Source organism: Terrapene carolina, unplaced genomic scaffold (genome assembly GCF_002925995.2).
Source record: "Terrapene carolina triunguis isolate 2854851 unplaced genomic scaffold, T_m_triunguis-2.0 Scaffold97, whole genome shotgun sequence".
In the NCBI taxonomy this organism is placed as follows: Eukaryota; Metazoa; Chordata; order Testudines; family Emydidae; genus Terrapene; species Terrapene triunguis.
In genome coordinates, this window is record NW_020664448.1 from 4,521,338 (window position 1) to 4,543,373 (window position 22,036).

A 22,036-nucleotide genomic window follows, 5' to 3' on the forward strand; every position below is an offset into this window, starting at 1 on the left:
CTGCGCACAACATTTTAAAATTCTGCAAATTTTATTTGTCAATAAATCAATGTGGAGGCTCCAGCATGGCAGTGGGGAACACAGGCCACTGGGCTGTACAGAGATGGGATATCACCCTGCAGCCCCTGCCCCAGGACAGGGACTCGGCAGTGAGGCTGAACCTAACCCTGACACAGCGCAAGGGCCAGGCCTCCCCAGAAATACCCTGGGGCCCTGCCCCTCTGTGCCAGGCGCACCAGGTGTGGGCAGGCAGGCTCAACCCAGCGGGATCCAAGTGTGGAGGGGCTCGGTGTGGGTTGAGAGGGTTCTATGTGGGGCAATCTGGGTGTGGGCAGCTCAGTGGGGGATGTGGATGCACAAGGGCTCATTGGGGGGTTCCAGGTGCTGGGGGAATGAGACTCTGCAGAGGGGTCCAGGTGAAGGTGGTTGGGGCTTGGCGGGGGGGCAGGGGCGGGAGAGGCTCAGCAGGGTGGGGGGTGCTGCTGCTGAGGGGACACCGCATGCCGGGGTTCCACTTCCCATCCCCATTCCATCCCCCTTCCCCACTGCCCCTATCCTTCTTCCCTCAGTCCCACATTCCCCTCCCCCTGCCCTATTCCACCCACCTTATTTCCACACTGCCCTGCCCCACTGAGGGCACTCACCCTTGTATAGAAAACAGGAAGGCTCCCAAGCACACAGAAGGGGAGCACAACCAGCACTAGGACCCAGGAGGCAGCGTTCAGCTGCAGAGTCAGCAGCAGGAGCTGAACCTTCCTTCAGCCAGGCAGGTCTGGTAGGTCTGCTCTCGCAGAAATGCCCCCCCCCCTCCCATGGGAGGCAGTGGCATCAGGAGCAGCGCCAGGGTTTTTGCCGCCCTAGGCGGCAGCGCTCCTCCTCAGAGCATTCGGCGGCGGGGGTCTTTGCGCTCAGCGTCTTCGGGGCGCTTCGGCGGCGGGTCCCGGAGCGAGTGAAAGACCCGCCACCGAAGCGCCCCGAAGACACGGAGTGGAAGGACCCCCGCCGCCGAATTGCCGCCGAGGATGGCAAAATGCCACCCCCCAAATCCTGCCGCCCTAGGCAACCGCCTAGGGTCGCCTAGTGGAAGCGCCAGCCCTGAGTGGAATGTGACCCCACATGCTCCCCCACGCCTTGCCTCCGTTGGAGGGCGGGGGCAATGCCTCCCCCAAACTCGCTGCTCTGTACGCCAGAAACTACATGGGTGCATGACTGCTCTTGAGGCTTCCCTTTGCTTCCCTGTCATTTTCTGCAGGAAAGCAAAGAAATCTGCAGAGGGACCTGAATTCTGCATCCGCACAGTGACACAGAATTCCCCCAGGAGTGCTCTACACATGAATTACACTGGGTGGGATTCTCTGGCCCGTGGTATGCTGGCGATCAGACGAGATGATCATAATGGTCCCTTCTGGCATTACTTTATGAAGGATGAATATGTCCCAGCTCCACTAATGATAAACAACTGTGTAATCCTCCTTTCCCCCCAGAATCACTTACTGTGAATTCTCCTGTGACAGCATCAAATCCAACATGAATTGTGTGTTCAAAATCTGAAGGGAGGGAAATTTCTGGGCGTTCTTTCTCCTTCTTTTTATTGGCTGCATATGAGAGAGAGAGAGAGAGAGAAAAAAAACATCAAGAACAAAGAATACTTCCATGGCAGTTCACAGTACATCCTCTGCAACCAAATCCACAACAAAAACATATGATCTGTGGCAATGTGAAAAAGATTCTGACTGCACATTGATAAAGATTTAAGGTTATGGGACAACCATATTCTGATATTCTTGATATTTGCATTTGTAGGCCACACAGAGCCCAGAGAGGGTGACGAGTCCACACACAAATGGGAGAGGCTGAACCTTCTAGGCTGTCCCATGTAGTTTATGTTTTCCAGCTGCTGTCTTGTCAACTGCAAAACAAATGCTACTGAGCTATATAGACAGACATTGTTCCCCAAAGTATTCATATCACCAAAATGGAGGTTTTAAAGACACCTACCTACACTAAAAGCCACCATTTTAACCCATTATATTGCAAATATGTATTGCGTTTTCCAAGTTTAACCGGGTAGTCTTATTTGAGTCTTGTGCTCATAAGACCAGATTCTGCGCTCAATTATATCCATAAAAATCCAGAGTAACATTATAGAGGTTAATGGTGTTACTCCAGATTTACCATGGACTGTGTAACAGAGCAGAAAAAGGTACATAGCCTTAAAGGTTTGTCTAAAACAACAGTAAGTCCTTGGGGTTTTTTCAGTTTAAGTGGAGAGAGCGTTAAATAGTGACAGCTTGGAAAAGAGCGGAATGAGAGACGGGCAGATGGAACACTGGAGGATCCCACACAGAGAGAGAAGCTAGGAGGAACCAGAAGCATCTTCTGGTTAGCAGATGTTGAGCATCTGCCGCATGCAGACCAACCAAAGAGGGGACTAGCGGCTGCAATTGGCAGGAATACAAAAGAAGCTGCAAGTTGCGGGCTGGGAGAAGGAAAGTGAGACAAAGGGATGCTGAGAAAACCAATAAATCAAGGCGGCTCAGGAACTCTAAGACAACTGAAATGGATGTGTGAACTACTAGAGCATTAAAGAATGTTAGAACATTTACTGTCCAGAATTCAAAGCACAGAACTTTTTGACTTCTATATTTGGATCGACTGAAGGTCAGGATATCCTGCTAAACACCTAAATTCTGCATCTGGAAGGATACAACTTTTCACTACCCAACATCTCCAGCATCCATTTTCAAACAGCATAATGAGCAAGTCAAGCTTTGCTCCACTGATTGCAGCTACTGCTTTCAAATTCATATTAAATACAAAAATGCATATTCAAGAAGAAGCCTCAATAAACAGGGCTGTAGCTTGGATAAGCCTCAGTACACTGACTGGTAAACAATGTTTTCAATAATGAATTAAATAATTTAATTGCATCTACTGCATTAAACATTCATAGTTCTCTCAATATCCAGCTCTCATGCAGAGATTAAATTGGAGATAAAGCCGCATTTGCTCATTATAGTAAAAATGATTATGCTTTGTATACATGTGGAAATGAATTGTAATCTTTCTTGGGAATCTCACGATTCTTTTGATGCCCACGTAACTGAAGTGAGTAACCATGTGATCTTATGGCTGTAACACTGGTCTTTCCTCAAAGCACCTGCTTCCTACTGCTTGTCAACCCCACCATTGACGTCACGTCACAAATTTGATTGTAAACTCTTTGGGGCAACCATCAAGGACCTCATTCTAATCTCACTTAATCTGTGCTATTCCTAACTGATGTGAGCAAGATTAGAATCAAGCCCCACATTCTTCTATTTGTCCAGTAGAGCCCCTTTGGAAGTGGTAAAAATAAGAATAACTACTTCAAGACCTGATTTAAATAAACAGGCACTCAAATGCTTAAACAGGCTTTCTGAGTCTAAGCACATATGAGCCTGATCAAATCGGAGAAACAGATCTCGAAGCATAAATGCATTAAAATATTAACACTATCATTGCTTTTCATTGACGATCCTGTATATCACAGAATGAGGTATAAGCTAAAAAGGATTAGATTTAAAGGCACTGCCAGCCTTGCTCTACACTTTAATCCCACTTTATAGTCTTTATGGATATCTTACCCTGGGCCTTGTAATGGCACATATGGGACAAGAGAAAACTCTTTAGGAGTTTCAGAAGAAAAACAGTCTTCCTAGAAACACCCATCTATTTTTGATTACTTTATTTCCATTAATGCCCCATTAAACTGTAAGGTTCTGAGGAATAAAAGTAAACTGAAATGTATGCTTGAAAAATTTCAGTGAGTGTCCATGATTGCATGCTCCCAGTGAACCTTTCATAAACTAGCAAGTTTTTTCTGTAATGTGCCAGACGCTGGGTATGAGTTCCTCAGATGAAGACAATAATTCTCTCTCAATACAAGGGGGATTTGCGAACTCAAAATCCTCGGTTGAGAATTCCAAGACAATAATAGTGTTTCCAGCTAACTAATGTCTCCCGAGAGATGCTGAGCACCCACAACTCTCACTGAAGACAATGAAGCTGTGGATCAGCACGTCTAGGCATGAGGCCACCTCACTGTTAAGTCTATATTCAAACACCAGAATTATGTCAGAAGCTGTAATACCCAGCAACGAGGCCAGAATTCCACAATGCTACCCGACTCCCACGATGGAAAAGCTAGCAACACAACACCACAGCTGCCAGGCATTCTAAGTTGGTGCTCCACTAGGGACAGCTCCAGATTCACCCAATAGACTCTCAAGTGATCTTTCCACCTCTTCCTGAGCCACTTGGAAAAGTCACCTGAAACACTTCCCACCCCTCTAGCGTTTCAGTAGGTGGTGCTACTGTAGGCATACAGCAGGCACAGCACTGCAAAGGAGAAACCATCACCAAGTCTTTCATTCAGCTCATGGAATCAATGAGGTTCTTTGCATAATTATTTTATATGATTTGCTACCGAAGTATTTGCCAATATTGCTTTCTGCAATCCTCAATTTATAATAGTATTTTTAAAAAAATCAATCTAAAGTCCAATATTATCGGTCAGGCCTGCTCCTCAGTGTGCCAGAGCTGTACAGTCTTTATGCAGTTCCATCACAGCAGAGATTATACCCGACCTGAATTAACCCTTCTTTTACTCCAGTCAACTCCGTAGCTGAACTGTAAGCCTTAATCAAGCTGGGTTCTTGTAGTAAATAAGTTCGTGCATTAGGAGATTCTCTAAGGCTGATCAGCCAATGGATTTTCTATTGACAATTCATCAGCACTTCACGTCAGGAGTGTGGTAGCCAGTCAGGGGTTACTTGAATGAACTTACATATTGGTCTGTCAGTCGTCCTACCAGGAGCCAGGGTGGCAATCAGGCTGAAAGGCCTCAGAGAGGCAGCAGGAGAAGGCTGCCACTCTGGTTCGAGCAGGTGCATTGCAACAGAAGACTCTTCTGGCCTTGGCAATGATTCTCTTTTGCCTGAGTGGCTACCATGTTGGAATGTCTACAAGAAGCCAACATCCACTGACTTCAATGGCAGTCTACTCATTGACTTCAAATTGGAGGTGGATCACACTCTTGATGCAAAGAGAACCCAGAGCTCCTGAAACATCACATTATGGCACTCCTCCTCTTTAGCTCCAAGTTTTGGGGTGGGGGGGTGGGAGAGGAAGGAAACAATCATGTCAGTGTAGAAACAGACCTGGTACCGTAACCCTTTTATGGAAAGTACGCAGATATTGGTCAGCAAACAAGGCTGCAACAGCCAATAGCAAGGGTACTCTCCCATCTGATAGAGACAAACACTACAGAGGACTGAGATCTGGAAAGCTCCTTTGGAACAAGTTACATAACCTCAAAAGGCTCCATTACCTTGTTGTCGCCTGTTGGTAGAAAAGAACTACGTATCTGGTGCTCTGATACCAAACACTGTACTTACCATTGTATACACAGGGGGAGAGAGAAACCTGGGCCAGTTTTAAAAAAAAATAAGTAGATGATATTTTATTAACGTTTGCGAGCATGACAGGTAAAGGGGGGATAAGGAAGAGTTACAGACGTGCTAAGACATCCAAAGCTCATTTTCACCTAACTGCATGTGAACTGACTCACTTTTAATCAAGTGCTTTGCATTCATGTTTAACAGCATCACGCATCCTTAACATACCTACAGCCTTACTGGAGATTGGCACTATAATAGATATGAAACTGTCTGTCTGCTTCCCAGAGCAGGTTAAATAGTATAAACAGCAATTAAGTTGCTCTTAGGCCACAGAACTAGGATTAGTCCTTTCCTTCTAGCAAGAATTTAGGAGACTGACTCCTTATTGAAACAGTTGAGAATGTAGATACAAAAATTAGAGAAAGATCTTATTTATTTAGCACCCAACTACCATGGCGATGGACACTATGAATCCTTAAAAAGAGACTGAAAAAGGGAGATAAATATATCCCAGAGATGGGTTCCTTACAAACAGAGTAAACCGAGATATAAAAGGAAGCGGCACAGATTAAGGACTAGAGAATTTCTTGCATCATTGCAACTGATTCATGTGATAAATGTACAACCTTCAAAATATACTAATGGTAGAAATTAAAATTGCATGTACAGTGCATCAGTTCTGTCCCTTATTCCCATCTTGCCTGTTACATTCCTTATTATAGCTGAAAGAATTCATTCAATACAAGTTAATGTGCAAGAAGTTATAGAGAGAGATTATTTTTAGCAGTGGACAATGTTGGATCCAAAATTCTGAAATAGAATAGGATGACAAAGACTCATCTTAGACATTAAGCTCTTCAGGGCTATGGACCACATAGCAACATGTGACAGGACTGGTAAGAAATGGTCTTTTAGACATACATACTTGCACTCTTCCAGCCTGCTTTCAGTTTCACCAACGCAGAAGGCCAGCAGGGCTCCTTCAGAAGGCCCATCTACAATGGTTGCAAAAACTAAGGCCAAACCCCCCCCCCCCCCCCCCCCCAAAAAAACCCAAACAAATCTCACTGAACTTTGGAAAGGTAGCTGTGACAGGCCCTGAGAACAGGGACATTACAGTGTCTATGTCCCTGAACACTGGTAATCACAGATCTCACAGACACACACACACACACACACACACACTTTAACAATCAACAGATTATGAGAAGGAATGGGGAGTTTGTGAGGGGAATGGAATTAATTAGGAAAGCAGATACCCAGCTAGCCACCACAAGCAGCCCATATTCCCAGTATGGCCAAAAAAAATTATGTGAAGTATTAGACCTTGTGAACTATGCTCTAAATTCTAAAGAATCATTAACATCATTCCCCAGCAACATGCAAAGAAGAAACTATAGTGAAGATCAAAATACTGTACTTTTATCTCCTGGCAATATAGATCGGTAAAATCGGTCTCTCTTTTTCTTTTCTTCAGGGTTGGGAGGCAAAGGTTTTGAGCCATGGTTTAAAGTCCCAGTGTCTTTGCTTCCAGATCCAATCATAGTGCTGGTATTTCTCATTGGAGGGGCTGGAGGCTTGTCTTCGGCTTCAACACCATTATTAGACATCTTCAGCAAAAGAAGCTGTTACTAGGACCAGGAAAAAGAAACAATCACTTTTGTGCATTTTTAATTACAGTTGCAAATTGATCCTTCAAATAAATTGTGCATCAGCTTTGTCTTTTAGTTTATGTTAATTACCTGCAGATAACAAACTTGCATAAAAAATTTCTTCTGGGGGCCAACGCATGGTTCCACTGAAGTGGATGCCAAAATTCCCATTTATTCACTAGCAATCAGGATTTGGCCCTCGGAACACAACTCTTAATTATTTCCCATACAAAGACAAAGTTTAAAGGTTCTTTCAGAGTTACTGACCATCATGCCCAGCCTTTTTAGGGGTATTTCATTTCATTGAGCTGGTAAAATAAAACTGGATCCTCCACATGTACACAGTAACTCTTCATGTAAATCATCCTTAAAGTGTAGATTTAAACAAAGAAGCTACTGTACTTGCAGAATAACCCATTAGCAGCACAATTAACTCATTCCTCTCACCAAGTGAGACCAAAAGCAATCTTTATACAGCCCAACTGCACATAGAACTTGTTGAAAAATGCTGACATTTTTCATTAAAAATTCACACAATTTCTGACCAACTCTAGCTGTAAAACAAACCAATCCTATTCCTCAGAATAACCAGGTAACTTTTCAAATTTCACAAACAATGGGGAAAAAAAACACACGTCCTAATTTGAGACCTTTTATTTGGTAGCAGGTTCTGTCACCAGGAAAAGCCCAGCTCCAAAAAGTGATAAAATAAAATCAGAGCAAAGTTAATTTACAGCTTCCAAATCTCTGAGTTGCTCCGGCAGATGAAGAATCCATGCAGGGACACAGCTTTTGCGACCCAGACTGAGGCTACGGGTACATGACAGAGCTTACAGCGGCGCTGCTGTTGGCACTGTTAGTGCAGACATTCAGGAGAGAGCTCGCCCGTGGGCTGAGTCACTCCAACCCCCGTGAGCAGCAGTAGCGATGTCGGCGGCGGGAGAAGCACTCCCACCGACATAGGCTGCCCACTCCAGCACTTATGTAGGCGTAACTTGCATCGCTCTGGGGGGTGGTTTATTCACACCTAAGAAGCCTAAGAAGGCCCCATTCCAGCAGAGGGCTTTAAAGTATCAAAGCAGAACTTCATTGATTAGTCTGGCAGTCACAGCAGAACCTGAGGGACACTTTCAAGAGAGTCCCTAAGGTCCTAATTTCCAGAGATACCGTGCTTTCAGTATCTGCAAATCAGGCCCTAGACCTAAATTTTCCAGAGTGGCCATTAATTTTGAGTACCTCCTGCTGGACAGTTAAAATGGAGACACCTTGGCCACTGAATTCAATGAGACTTCTGGGTGCTGATTGCAGAACTGGAACCTACGAAAGCCACACCACAGCAAAGGCAGGTTATTACATATTTTACTTAGAAGTGGTGACTCCACACAAGCCTATCCGAAGTCAGTGCTCCTAAAAATTTGTTTAAAGATTCTCATTTGGGACATTGATTTGAATGTCAGGGGGTAATTTTTGGCAGCCAGTTGGGACTATTCAGCTTTCCACTTGTCTGGGCGTGTTCTGGCATCTACCTCCTGCCTCCTCCATTATTCAGGTCACTGGCCATCAGCCCCATGCCATTCCCCAGTGTGAAAATGAGCAAGAGCAAAGACAAAGCTGACAGCTGGAGATGCGGAGACCAGGAGCTGCATAAGAAGTTCGGGAGATTTCTTTTGGTACAAACTAAAACGCACCAGTAACTTTGACAGCCATTGGTGGGTAAATATCCTGTTTGACATGAATACACCTGAGACCACGCTTATACTGAGCTGTCTTGCGTACAGCAGCATCTCTGGTGCCTATAAAATTAGCAGCTCATCTGGATCCAACTGAAACAGAGAAAGGAACAAGCACAGGCTGCCAGGCAGAGTCACTAAAGAAGCCCTGTCTGTGTTCGTTGCATTCACACACCTATGATCAGGAGAAAGCAAGTACTAGGAGGCTGCTAGACAAAGACAGCAGCAGGAAGAGAAATAGGGAAGTTAATGTCAATAGCTGCATACTTGCCCAATGCCAGTCCTCGGGAGTGATAGTCAGTTTTGTCACTGCTGCCTCTTTCCCACTCATCCCAGGTGTTGTGGAAAATTAGCCACACGGTTGATTTTGGAACAGGTCAGGAAGTGGGGTGGGAGGGTGGGGGGGGGGAAATGATCAAGCTTTCCCCTACAGTTCAGCCTTCTGGCTACGAGGAACTAATACGGGGGTCAGCAACCTTTCAGAAGTGGTGTGCCGAGTCTTCATGTATTCACTCTAATTTAAGGTTTCCCGTGCCGGTAATACATTTTAATGTTTTTAGAAGGTCTCTCTCTATAAGTCTGTATTATATAACTAAACTATTGTTGTATGTAAAGTAAATAAGGTTTTTAACATGTTTAAGAAGCTTCATTTAAAATAAAATGAAAATGCAGATCTTATCAGTTTAGTGCAGTGGTTCTTAACCTGGGGTGCACGCACCCCCTGGATGTGCGAGACGCCTTTTCTGGGGGTGCGAGACATGCCAGATTTTTTAAGAAGGTAAATCATCGAAAACACAAATAAAGCACAGGCACATAAGTACAACTACTTTGTTTCATCAAACCTATGTATTTATTAACATTATACATTTTTTAACAATTACTGTAACATACAAAGTTTTTAAGTTTTCAAGTTTTTAAGCTAATTGTAGTGTAATTTTTGATAAAGGCTGCAGAGCGCTGGGTCCAGGCCAGGAGCAGAGCCCTGGGCTGGCTGCCGGTACCCCAGGCTGGCAGGAGGGCTGAGCAGGGCCGGAGGCCCGGACCCCAGCTGGCAGAGGACTGGCGGCTGGAACCCCAGACCAGCAGCGAGGTGAGCGGGGCCGGCGGCTGGTATCCCAAGCCAGCAGCAGGCTGAGGGGGCGGCGGCCGGGACCCCGGCTGGCAAGGGGCCGGCAGCCGGAACCCCAGACCATCAGCGGGCTGAGCGGGGCCGGCAGACAGAACCCCAAACTGGCGGTGGGCTGAGCAGCTCAGCCCACTGCCGGTCTGGGATTCCATCCGCCGGCTCCTGCTAGCCGGGGTCCCGGCCACCGGCCCCACTCAGCCGCTGCTGGCCGGGGGTTCCATTCACTCAAGCCGGCAGCAGGCTCAGCGGGGCCGGCGGCCGGGACCCCGGCTGGCAGCAGCGTGCCAGTAAAAATTGGCTCACATGCCGCCTTTGGCGCGCGTGCTGCAGGTTGCCAACCCCTGAACTAATACCTGGCCTGGTGAGCAGGCAGGCAAAAAAAAACCTACCTCCCCACTGACTCCCTCCCTCTTACTGTGCCTTACTGCAGCTCACTGCCAGGAAACAGCGAGACACCAGCTGACCCCCTCACTCACCCATCTCCTGCCACATTGGAAGGGATGCAGGACCAGCGGGGTGACTAAAAGAAATAGGGAAGGAAACTGAGGAGAGCTCTGGGGGGAGAGAACAGACCATTGAGGGGACAGGGCTGGTGGAAACAGTGAGGAGAAAGGACCATAGGGTGGCAAGAAGGGAGACAATGGTGAAGAGAGGGAAAGGAAGGAGAGAACAATTTAGATAAAAATAGCAGAAGGGCTGGTGGCTAACGCCTCAGACCGGGAGACAGAACTCCTAGGTTTTATTTCCAGTTCTGCCACTCACCTGCTGTGAAACCCTGGAGAGGTCACTTCATCTACATGTGCTTCAGTTTCCTCATCTATAAAATCGGGGTAATACCCCCCTTCCTCACCGGTAGATGGAAGCACTTTAAGATCCTCGAATGGAAGGGGCTATAGGAATGCCAGTTATAGCTATTTTATTAAATGAGGGGAAACTTGGGTGACCAGAAAATGCTCACTCACTTTACACGCGCCCCCAAAAAGCGACACAGCTCAACAGTGGATACCAGTTCTTCACACCTATTTGAGAACTCAGATTTGCAGCTCTAACCTAGGCAACACACAGTGGATTCCTCCTCCCACTCAAGCCACCCAAACCCTTCCTCGGGATTGCCCCACACAACATCTAGGATCGTGGTATTAAAATCTACACTTCCCCCGCTCCCCCAACCAGCGCACAGAATGTGTATGGTCAACCTCCTTCCTCCCCGCAACATTGGGGGGGGGGGGGTAAGGAGGGAAGAGAACACTCCAAGCTACAGATTTACGGGGTTTGCCTCAGGATTGAAGGCCCCAGTCTCTTCCATGGCTTCTCCAGGAACTTCCTGGGAAAGCCCTGCAGGTTCCAGCAGCCCAGTCCTAGCAGTCATGTTCCACATGCATGCACCTGATGTGGTGTTTTCACAGAACTTTGGGACACCAGCCTCAGATGTTTACTTGCCTGAAACAGAAAGAAAACCCACACATTTTGAAGTCCAAAGATTAAAATACAGACCACTGTCAATGGGACAGTGATTCTAAACGTACACTATGGTCAAAATCCCACTAAGCTCAGGTTTTGCAGGATAGATAGGAGCCTCGAGTGGAGCATTCAGATTTGCATTTTCTTAGCGTATGTGCACCGTGCCTCAGGTGGCAGGTGACCAGGATTCATCACCGAATTTGGTCTGCTGGTTGCAGCATTAACTACCCTGGCCCAGGCTGGGTACTGACAGGGAGTGCGATGTGAACGCTGATCCATGCCTGAGTTATTTTGAATGTACCAGAAGGTGGTATTCTCCCCATCAAAGTGCAGCATCCATGCAAATTAATTTCTTACCATGATAATATGTAGCCGACTCACTGCCCTTTCCATCTTTAAATATAAAGGAGCTGTTTTATTTATTCTGCTTGAATTCCAGTAGCTCCAGCAAGTACTTGCTTTCAGCAAAACCACCACAGTTGTCAGAGCTCCATTACACCAAAGTGAGTCACTGAATAATCTCTGCTCTAAGCAACCCAGATTGCAAAAGCCAGTCAAAGTAACATCAATCAACCTAATTCCCCTTACTTTTCACAACACTATGATTGTTCTGTTTGCAATGACAGAACACTCCACAAGAAACTGACTTTACATTTCAATGGCAAGACTAACAATGGAAATGTTATTACCCAGCAAATAAACCTTTCATCTGAAGTTAGATAAGGGATGCATCTTAGGGCATGTCTTCACTTGCATGGCGCGGCAGCGCTTTAACGTGGCTTGTGTAGTCGGGGCAGAGGGCTGGGAGAGAGCTCTCCCAGCGCTCTAAAAAAAACCACCTCCACGAGGGGAATAGCTCCCAGCGCTGGAGCACTGTCTACACTGGCATTTTACAGAACTGAAAGTTGCAGCACTCGGGGGGTGTTTTTTCACACCCCTGAGCGAGAAAGTTGCAGCGCTGTAAAGTGCCAGTGTAGATAAGCCCTTAGATACAGATACAATTTGCTCAATTCCCATATATTAAAATACCAACACTCAGACCAAATCCCACAATCACCACAACAAGGGCATCTCCATTGTCTAAAGCTATTGTTTCTGTGGTCACTCTGGAGCATTAAATGTCAGAAGAACCATATGGTTCATCACACAGCAGTCCTGAAAATACATTGTGGTATATACTAAGGATAGTAAGAAACTTTTGTCTGCCATGAGTCCAGAATACAGTTAGTATCTATACTCTTGAAATGTCTTTTTACCTTTTCAAGTCAGTTATCAGCCAAAGTAAGTGATCCCAGTGGCCCAGTATAAATGCACTCACTGAATGTATATGTCCTATCCACATGAATAGTTATGAATGGGAGAGGAGGTGATCCAACAGACCACCTCTCCAACACGGATTTGATATGCTGTTCTTCCTAAGAGCAGAATTTAACAGGTGCATAAGAATGGTTTCCGAAAACCCTACATCTAAAATTACCTAGATAGATTTGTAATTTCTCCCAGTTTGTTTTAAGCAGCTATGGGCCCAAACCACAAAGTTCACATCTGGAGAGGAACTTTCCTAAACTTTGGGGGTGTTTGGATCTGGGAGTTTGGTTTGGACCTTACCTCTAGTTTTAAAACGTATATGCTGTTTGGGTCAGGGTCTGTCTCTTACTATGTGTGTCTACAGGGCCTAGCACAATGTAGCTCTGATCTCAAATGGAGCCTCTCTAGGCTCTATTCTAATATAAATAAAAAGTAATAGCTTTATCCTAATTAAAAATAAAATACAACCGTCTAATAGAAATTCTACACTAAACATTTATGCTATGCAAATAATGTTTTCCTTTGGAAAGCCAAGTTGATGTTCCCACCACTGAACATCAAGCTGGATTATATTTTCTTGTAGTATTTTCCTTTAGCAAAAGTAATTGCTAAAGAGAAAGCAATTAGGGAAAAAATCAGTGTTATAGCTGAAACCTACCCTAAAGTAGATGCCATAAACATAACTATGTCCAATATATACTGATTGCTGGAGTGAACATGAAACTCAAAAGAGCCATCTATAATTCATGCAGTCTGGGAAGACGATAGCTGAGAATTAGTCATTATAACTTCTAGATGAAATAAACTATACTAAAAAAAGATTAGCTCAGTTATTCTCTCAACAAGTACAAAATTTTAATTGGTTCTGAAGCACTGTTTTCCCACTGTTACCATGACTATTGGTCATCTTGACCAGATTCCAAAACAAAGAAGTCTTAACTGTTATGCTGATTACGATCAGCCCGGTTACGCATTTTACCTCTGTGTCAACATTCCTGTTATACTCTGATCCATAACAGTATAACTGATCCTAGTGAACAAGTACACACACATTAAAGTTGCCTTCTTCCTTATAAGACCAATTGTTCCTACAACTAAGAAGCGGGGGAGGAGGGGAGGGAAAGGGGCAAACATTGTACTGCTGTGCCACATACCGTGCTGGGATGCTATAAGTAGAGGAGATTCAAAACACACAAACTAGGGGTCACCCAATGAAATTAATAGGCAGCAGGTTTAAAACAAACAAAAGGAAGTATTTTTTTCACACAACACATAGTCTACCTGTGGAACTCCTTGCCAGAGGATGTTGTGAAGGCCAAGACTATAACAGGGTTCAAAAAAGAACTAGATAAATTCATGGAGGATAGGTCCATCAATGGCTATTAGCCAGGATGGGCAGGGATGGTGTCCCTAGCCTCTGCTTGCCAGAAGCTGGGAATGGGCGACAAGGGATGGATCACTTGATGATTACCTGTTCTGTTCATTCCCTCTGGGGCACCTGTCATTGGCCACTGTCGGAAGACAGGATACAGGGCTTGATGGACCTTTGGTCTGACCCAGTATGGCCGTTCTTATGTTCTTATTCCCTCCAGATGTGTCATGCCCTTATTTGAAGAATCCCAATGAATCATCACATGGAGTTTGCTGGCCTGATATCAACACAGGAAGGATACACTCACTGGGCCATTTTAATCTCCATCAACACTCAAGCACATCCCTGTGCTGGGGGATGATGAGGCTGTATGGCACCTTAGGGAAAAGAGCCCAGAATGCCGCCTGGAGCTGTGGGGGGGACGGACAAGAAGGACACACGTTTCTCACAGTTGTGGGAGGATGGACAACAAAATGTAGATTATAAAATGGAAGGTAAATACCAAGCCCTTAATATAGAGCCAGATGTTGTAGTATTTAAGCGTTATGCACAGTTCGCCAATAAGTCAGCCACCATCAATACATGATCCCAAACCCAGAGTTTACAAGTAAACTAATTTCATATAAAGAAAAAGGGATTAAACATTTTAATGAAAATTCTAGCAAAGTAGAAACCAATGAAGTTGTGTCTCACCATCCCTCGCCCTTAACTCATTCTTGCACCATTCTAAAAACTGTTAATGCTTTCTACATTACATGTATTTTGTGTGCGCGCGTCCATTAGATTATAGCTACTGGTTGCAGTTTTGCTCCACTGCTAGTTTTATTATTTATATAGCACTAAAAGGTAATTCACCAAATCCCTTGGTAAGGTATTGCAATGGTTGAGTTGAGTCTTTAAATCAAGACAGAATGTCTTTTAAAAACACGTTCTAGTTCATATTGGTCTTGATGCAGGAATAACTGGGCAAAGTTCTATGACCTGTGTTACGCAGGAAGTCAGACTACCACCACAATGATCCTTTCCAGTCTTAGACTTGCAGGGGCTATAGTTACCCCAAATTTTTCCTTAGCTCCCTGACCCCAGTCATCCCTCCCTATGCAAAGGTCAGATGTTACACCGAAGTAAGGATGGCATGGTATGGTATTGCCACCCTTGCTTCCGCGCTGCTGCTGGGGGCAGCGCTGCCTTCAACGCTGGGAACCCAGCCAGCAGCCGCTGCTCTCCAATCACCCAGCTCTGAATGTTGACAATGTCCAGGGTCAGCCTTAGAGAAAATGGCACCCTGGGCGAAATGGGGGGTGGGAGTTCCCCGTATAGTGACCCTCTCCCCGTGACTGGGGAGCGACAGGGGCAGGGAGGAGTTTCCTGCAGTGGGTGTGACTTGGGTTACCCCCTGCCCGGTATTTGACCAGCCTTGCCAGTTTTTTATGGATTTGCCAGTTGCCAGAAAAATAAATTAATCTGCCAAGTTTGGGTTTTTTTATGTGGGTCTAAAGATTTGCATTATCACCACAATACACTGGGATATCTAATGGTAAAAGTTTCTGTGTCCAGCTAAAGATGCTGCAGTGTTAGCTCTTCTGCAGTTTAAGAAAGAAAATGATGTTATCAATCTTATCTACATGTGTCATCTCTCTAGATGCTATAAGTGGCTGCTGAAGGGGGTGGGGTGTCGCAGAGTTGCCTTGTGGTTGGGATTGTGGCAGGCTTGCCTTGTGGGGGCGGGAGAGGGGCCGGTGTTTTTATATTTCAGATGTGGTGACCCTAGTCTGACCTGGCCCTGGGAGCAGTCTGTGCAGGGGAAGAGGAAGTCTCAGCCCTCCCCAGCCCAGCTGTGACTAGCAGCAGGAGCCCCAACCACAGCACCCCCAGTCTCACCCCTCCCCAGCTCTGAACCCAATGCTCGGAGGTTAAAGAGGACTTGTGCTGGCTGAGTGTGTGTGTGGGGGGGGGAGGTGTTAATATGTATAGTGCAGCCCCCCGATTTTCTGTCTAGCCCAGGCCCAGCTCAGCCACCCCGCACCAGGAAGAGGCTGGCACCACCGCTGTACATGCCCCTTACGTGGTACATTGCATTAGTGCACACGATCACCTCTCTCTTTAGTAGAGGATCCTACTAATTATCACAGCATTTCTCTCTCTCTCCTATATATAAAGGCCTAGGGTTCAGTTCCTGCTGACTACCATGGTGTCTGCACATAGACAGCCTTTGTTACACTAACCAAAACCCACTGGTTACTCAACGCCATTAAATTCTCTCCTTCAAATTAACCTAGGTATTTATATGGTTCCCATCACAGAAGTATTCGAATACTATGTTAGGTGCAGAATATATATTATAGTATTTTCGCTCCATGCATCTGATGAAGTGGGTTTTAGCCCACGAAAGCTTATGCCCAAATAAATTTGTTAGTCTCTATGGTGCCACAAGGACTCCTCGTTGTTTTTGCTGATACAGACTAACATGGCTACCCCTCTGAAATACAGTAACTCCTCACTTAAAGTCGTCCCGCTTAACATTTCGTTGTTACGTTGCTGATCAATTAGGGAACATGCTCATTTAAAGTTGTGCAATGCTCCACTCTTACGTTGTTTGGCTGCCTGCTTTCTCCACAGCTGGCAGCCTCCCTACGCCCCCCCCACACACACAGCGCCTCCCGCCTGCTGGCAGACCCCGCGGATCAGCGCCTTCCCCCTCCTCCCCCCGCCTCCTGCCCGCAGCAATTAGCTGGCTTGGGGTATTTTGGAGGCAGGAGGGAGGAGCCAGGACGCAGCACGAAGTAAAGGGGGGGAAGGGGTCAAGGGTGGGGGCTTGGGGGAAGGGGTGAAGTGGGCAGGCTGAGGGTTGAGCGCCCACCCCCCCTTACCCCCAGTGCTTGCAGAGTAGGGGAAGCTGCCCTGGAACCTGACCCCCCCCCCATTTACATTAATTCTTATGGGGAAATTGGATTTGCTTAACATCGTTTCACTTAAAGTCGCATTTTTCAGGAACAGAACTGCAACGTTAAGTGAGGAGTTACTGTATGTTAGGTGCTTATGCTACAAGTCCTCAGTAGGGTACCTAAAAATTCCTTCACGGCTGGAGAGATAGCAGAGGTATCCTCCATGTCAGAGACAATCTTTATTTCTCCAAAATGCCATTGACAGACTGTTCAGAGTGCTTATTCCATGCCAGCCATAGCCCCATGTGACATAGAGGCTCTTTTGGTGGTTCACTTCTCCGTGTCAGCCAACTCTTAGCCTGACAAACTCACTACACCCAACACATTGCTGTCATAGTATTTATCGATAAAGAATGTTGTGTAAGGTATCAAATGAAAACTTAAATCATACTGGCCACCATAATCATTGTGTGATATATATATGGGTAACAATTACAAAGTTATAGGTATGTACTAAAAATATGCTCAAACCAGGAAAGCAGATAGGTTGGTGAACAAGTTTGCCCCAGACAAAGGAATGATTGTCTGCCTTGGTACTGAGTGTAAATGAAGCAGGGGAAGCCATAGACATTGGGGATTATATCTGCATCTGCAGTCAACAGGAAAAGAAAATGAACAAGGGGATGAGAAAGGGGGACATGGTGCCAACACTCTGGGGAACCAACAGTAAGGCCTGGTCTACACTAGGCGTTTATGTCGAATTTAGCACCGTTAAATCGAATTAACCCTGCACCCGTCCACACCACGAGGTTATTTAGTTCGACATAGAGGGCTCTTAAATTCGACTTCTGTACTCCTCCCCAACGAGGGGAGTAGCGCTAAATTCGACGTGGCCATATCGAATTAGGCTTGGTGTGGATGGAAATCGACGCTAATAGCTCCGGGAGCTATCCCACAGTGCACCACTCTGTTGACGCTCTGGACAGCAGTCCGAGCTCGGATGCTCTGACCAGCCACACAGGAAAAGCCCCGGGAAAATTTGAATTCCTTTTCCTGTCTGGGCAGTTTGAATCTCATTTCCTGCGTGGCGAGCTCAGCAGCACTGGCAACGATGCAGAGCTCTCCAGCCGAGATTGCCATGCAATCCCAGAATAGAAAGAGGGCCCCAGCATGGACTGATCGGGAAGTCTTGGATCTCATCGCTGTGTGGGGCGATGAGTCCGTGCTTTCCGAGCTGCGCTCCAAAAGACGGAACGCAAAGATCTATGAGAAGATCTCTAAAGCCATGGCAGAGAGAGGATACAGCCGGGATGCAACGCAGTGCCGCGTGAATATCAAGGAGCTGAGACAAGGCTACCAGAAGACCAAAGAGGCAAACGGACGCTCCGGATCCCAGCCCCACAGATCCCGTTTCTACGAGGCACTGCATTCCATCCTTGGTGCGGCCGCCACCACTACCCCACCACTGACCGTGGACTCTGAGGATGGGATATTGTCCACGGCCGGTTCCTCGGACATGTTAGTGGACGGGGAAGATGAGGAAGGAGATGAGGAGGACGAGGCAGTCGGCAGCGCTTACCAAGCTGATTTCCCCGACAGCCAGGAGCTCTTCATCACCCTTACAGAGATCCCCTACCAACCCTCCCCAGCATGTAACCCGGACACAGATTCAGGGGAAGGATCAAGCGGTAAGTGCTTTAAACATATAAACCTTTATTTTTTACAAAACTTGAATATTAAGACTAATAACAATCTGTGATTCATGATTTCTTCCCCCTGGGCGCTTAAATAATCAGTAACAACTATTTATAAAAAAATCAAACAGTGTCCGGTTGTGCATGATTGTGCTGCCCAAGCTGCTCCACTCTTTTGTCCCTGCTACTGCAGCTAGATAAAAATCCGGTCAATATGTCCGGGAATAGAGCAGTAGTCCTCCACGGACATCTCCACAAAGCTCTCCTGCAAGTAATGGGATAGCCTGTTCATCAGGTTCCTGGGGAGAGCGGCTTTACTTGGTCCTCCGAAGTACGAGACGTTCCCGCGCCAGGAGACAAGCAGGTACTCTGGTATCAGTGCCTTGCATAGCATGGCGGCATAGGGCCCCGGTCTCTGCAGGCTTTCTCGAAGCATCCTTTGGATCTCGGTGTCCGGGATCCTCATCAGAGTTATGTCGCTCATGACAACCTGCTTTGAATTAGGTAGGGGACTGTTAGTATTGGGACTGCTTGCAACAAGTTCCTTTACAGAACTGTGACCGCTGGTTTACAGCCACGCGGTGGGGGCGGGAGAGGGCCAGCATCCAGGGATGTTTCCCTGGCACATCCGCGAGGGGGTGGGACAGGGCCAGAGTTCCTGCTTGGCCAATTGCTGGCAGCACAGACTGGCAGTGTTTTCAGTGTGAAAGGTGGCCAGTGGTACTCCTAAAGTTTTAATCTGCCACAAGTCTATGGCTTACCATGTTTGCCTGCTACAGAGAGTACCGTGTCCTGCCCCGGTTCCCAGATCGGCAGTGCAAAAGCCCAGGCACTGAAGGCGAGGTTCGAAAATTCGACCTTGTCCTCAGTGCGCATGTGATAGCTGTGGTTCATGGTCTTGTTCACAGAGAACGACTATGTTCTTGATTCACAACTACATTTCTCTTTCGGAGGAATTCACTGCCTTTTCCTCATTCCCACAGCCACATCTGCAACTGTCTCCCAACCCAGCCTGGCATCACACTCCCAGAGGCTAGCGCACATTAGGCGGAGGAAGATGACGACGCGAGAGGACATGTTCTCCGAACTTATGGGCTGCTCCCGAGCCCAGGCAGCACAGCATAACCAGTGGAGGGAGAATTTGTCCCAAATGCACCGGACACACATGGAACGTGAGGAGAGGTGGCGGCAGGAAGACCAGTAGGCGACTCAAACGCTGCTTGGACTTCTGAGGGAGCAAACGGACACGCTCCGGCGCCTTGTTGATGTTCTGCAGGAACGGAGGCAGGAGGACAGAGCCCCGCTGCAGTCTATCAGTAACCGCCCTCCCCCGCCACCAAGTCCCATACCCCCCTCGCCCAAAGTCCAAAGAAGGAGGGGCGGAAGAGTCCGTGAAAACTCTCACTCCACCCCTGCAGACTGCTCAAGCACCAGAAGGCTGTCATTCACCAAAATTTGAAAAGTCCTTTCCTGGCCGCCTCAACCAAGCCCCCATCCAAGTTTCACCCCCCAGTTTCATGTGTGGTTGTTAATAAAAAATACGTTTCTGTTCATTACTGTTTCACTCATGCTGTTTTGAGGGAGAGTCTGTCTGCAGGGGGGGGAAGGGGCTTGGTAATTGGACAGGACAGTCACCTTTAGCAGGCTACCGAGGCGGGGGCAGGTCCAGCAGCAGGGCACATACACAGTGCAGTGACTAGTTACCCTGGTCAGTCTGGGAGGTGGTTTTCATGTTCTGTGGGGGGCGGGGGGGGGGTTAGTGGCTCTGTGACTTTTTGGCGGGGGAGGGCAGTTACAGATCGTATGCAGCGGTCCTTGTCCTGGATCACAGAGCCACGCAGCAGGGGATCTGTAACCCTCCTCCCCCTGCCATAAAGTCACATAGCCCCCACATACACGCAGTCCCACTCAGGAGGGCTGCCAGGCTACGTTGAAACAACCAGTCCGCTACTGTGAATCCTGTCATTCCTGGAGTTTAGAAGGATCATTTGCATCAGTACACTACACCCGCTCCCCACCACAGTCTGCGTCCCCGGTTTCAAAGATTCCCGCGAAAACAGTACTAAAGACAACGGTGTTCAATAACAAAAGTAAAACTGATTTTATTATTTTGGAAGGGGGTGGAGGGGGTCTGTAACTGGAGAGGATAGTCATCCTTAACTGGGTAAAGAAACGGGGGCAGGTTCAGCTTCTCTGTACAGAAAGTTAAAAGTCACGAGTTACCCTGCTCACTGTGGAACCTGGCTTTCAAAGCCTCCCGGATGCACAGCGCGTCCCGCTGGGATCTTCTAATCGCCCGGCTGTCTGGCTGGGCGTAATCAGATGCCAGGCTATTTGCCTCAACCTCCCACCCCGCCATAAAGGTCTCCCCCTTGCTCTCACACAGATTGTGGAGCACACAGCAAGCAGCTATAACAATGGGGATATTGGTTTCGCTGAGATCACAGCGAGTGAGTAAGCTTCTCCATCTCCCCTTGAGACGTCCAAAAGCACACTCCACCACCATTCTGCACTTGCTCAGCCGGTAGTTGAAGAGTTCTTTTTCAGAGTCCAGGGCGCCAGTGTAGGGCTTCATGAGCCAGGGCATTAGCGGGTAGGCTGGGTCCCCAAGGATCACTGTAGGCATCTCCACATCCCCAAGAGTTATTTTGTGGTCCGGGAAGTAAATACCTTCCTGCAGCCGTCTAAACAGACCAGAGTTCCTGAAGACGCGAGCGTCATGAACCTTGCCCGGCCATCCAACGTTGATGTTGGTAAATCGTCCCCTGTGGTCCACCAGTGCTTGCAGCACCATTGAAAAGTAGCCCTTTCGGTTGATGTACTGGCTGGCCTGGTGGTCCGGTCCCAGGATAGGGATGTGAGTTCCATCTATAGCCCCACCGCAGTTTGGGAATCCCATCGCGGCGAAGCCATCTATGATGACCTCCACGTTTCCCAGGGTCACTACCTTTGAGAGCAGTACCTTGACGATTGCGTTGGCTACTTGCATCACAACAACCCCCACGGTAGATTTGCCCACGCCAAACTGGTTCGCGACAGACCGGTAGCTGTCCGGCGTTGCAAGCTTCCAGAGGGCTATGGCCACTCGCTTCTGGACAGTCAGGGCTGCTCGCATTCGGGTGTCATTGCGCTTCAGGGCAGGGGACAGCAACTCACAAAGTTCCAGGAAAGTCCCCTTCCGCATACGAAAGTTTCGCAGCCACTGGGATTCGTCCCAGACCTGCAGCACTATGCGGTCCCACCAGTCAGTGCTTGTTTCCCGTGCCCAGAATCGCCGTTCCAGAACATCCAGATGACCCATTGTCACCGTGATGTCCTCGGAGCTGGGTCCCGTGCTTTGTGAGAGGTCTGTGCCCCTCTCAGAGTT

The 22,036-nt window shown here is 47.3% G+C and overlaps 1 protein-coding gene across 1 annotated transcript in view; it reads right to left on the reverse strand.

Moving 5' to 3' along the window:
• Nucleotides 1–22,036, reverse strand: part of PAK1 (p21 (RAC1) activated kinase 1) — an 84,668-nt gene that overhangs the window by 45,989 nt on the left and 16,643 nt on the right. The window contains exons 2-3 of the mRNA XM_024200642.2: nucleotides 6,862–7,072; nucleotides 1,495–1,595 (exon numbers count right to left, since the gene is read on the reverse strand). Of these exons, the coding sequence (XP_024056410.1) occupies nucleotides 1,495–1,595; nucleotides 6,862–7,051 (291 nt within the window). The 5' untranslated portion in view covers nucleotides 7,052–7,072. The remainder of the gene's footprint in view (nucleotides 1–1,494; nucleotides 1,596–6,861; nucleotides 7,073–22,036) is intronic.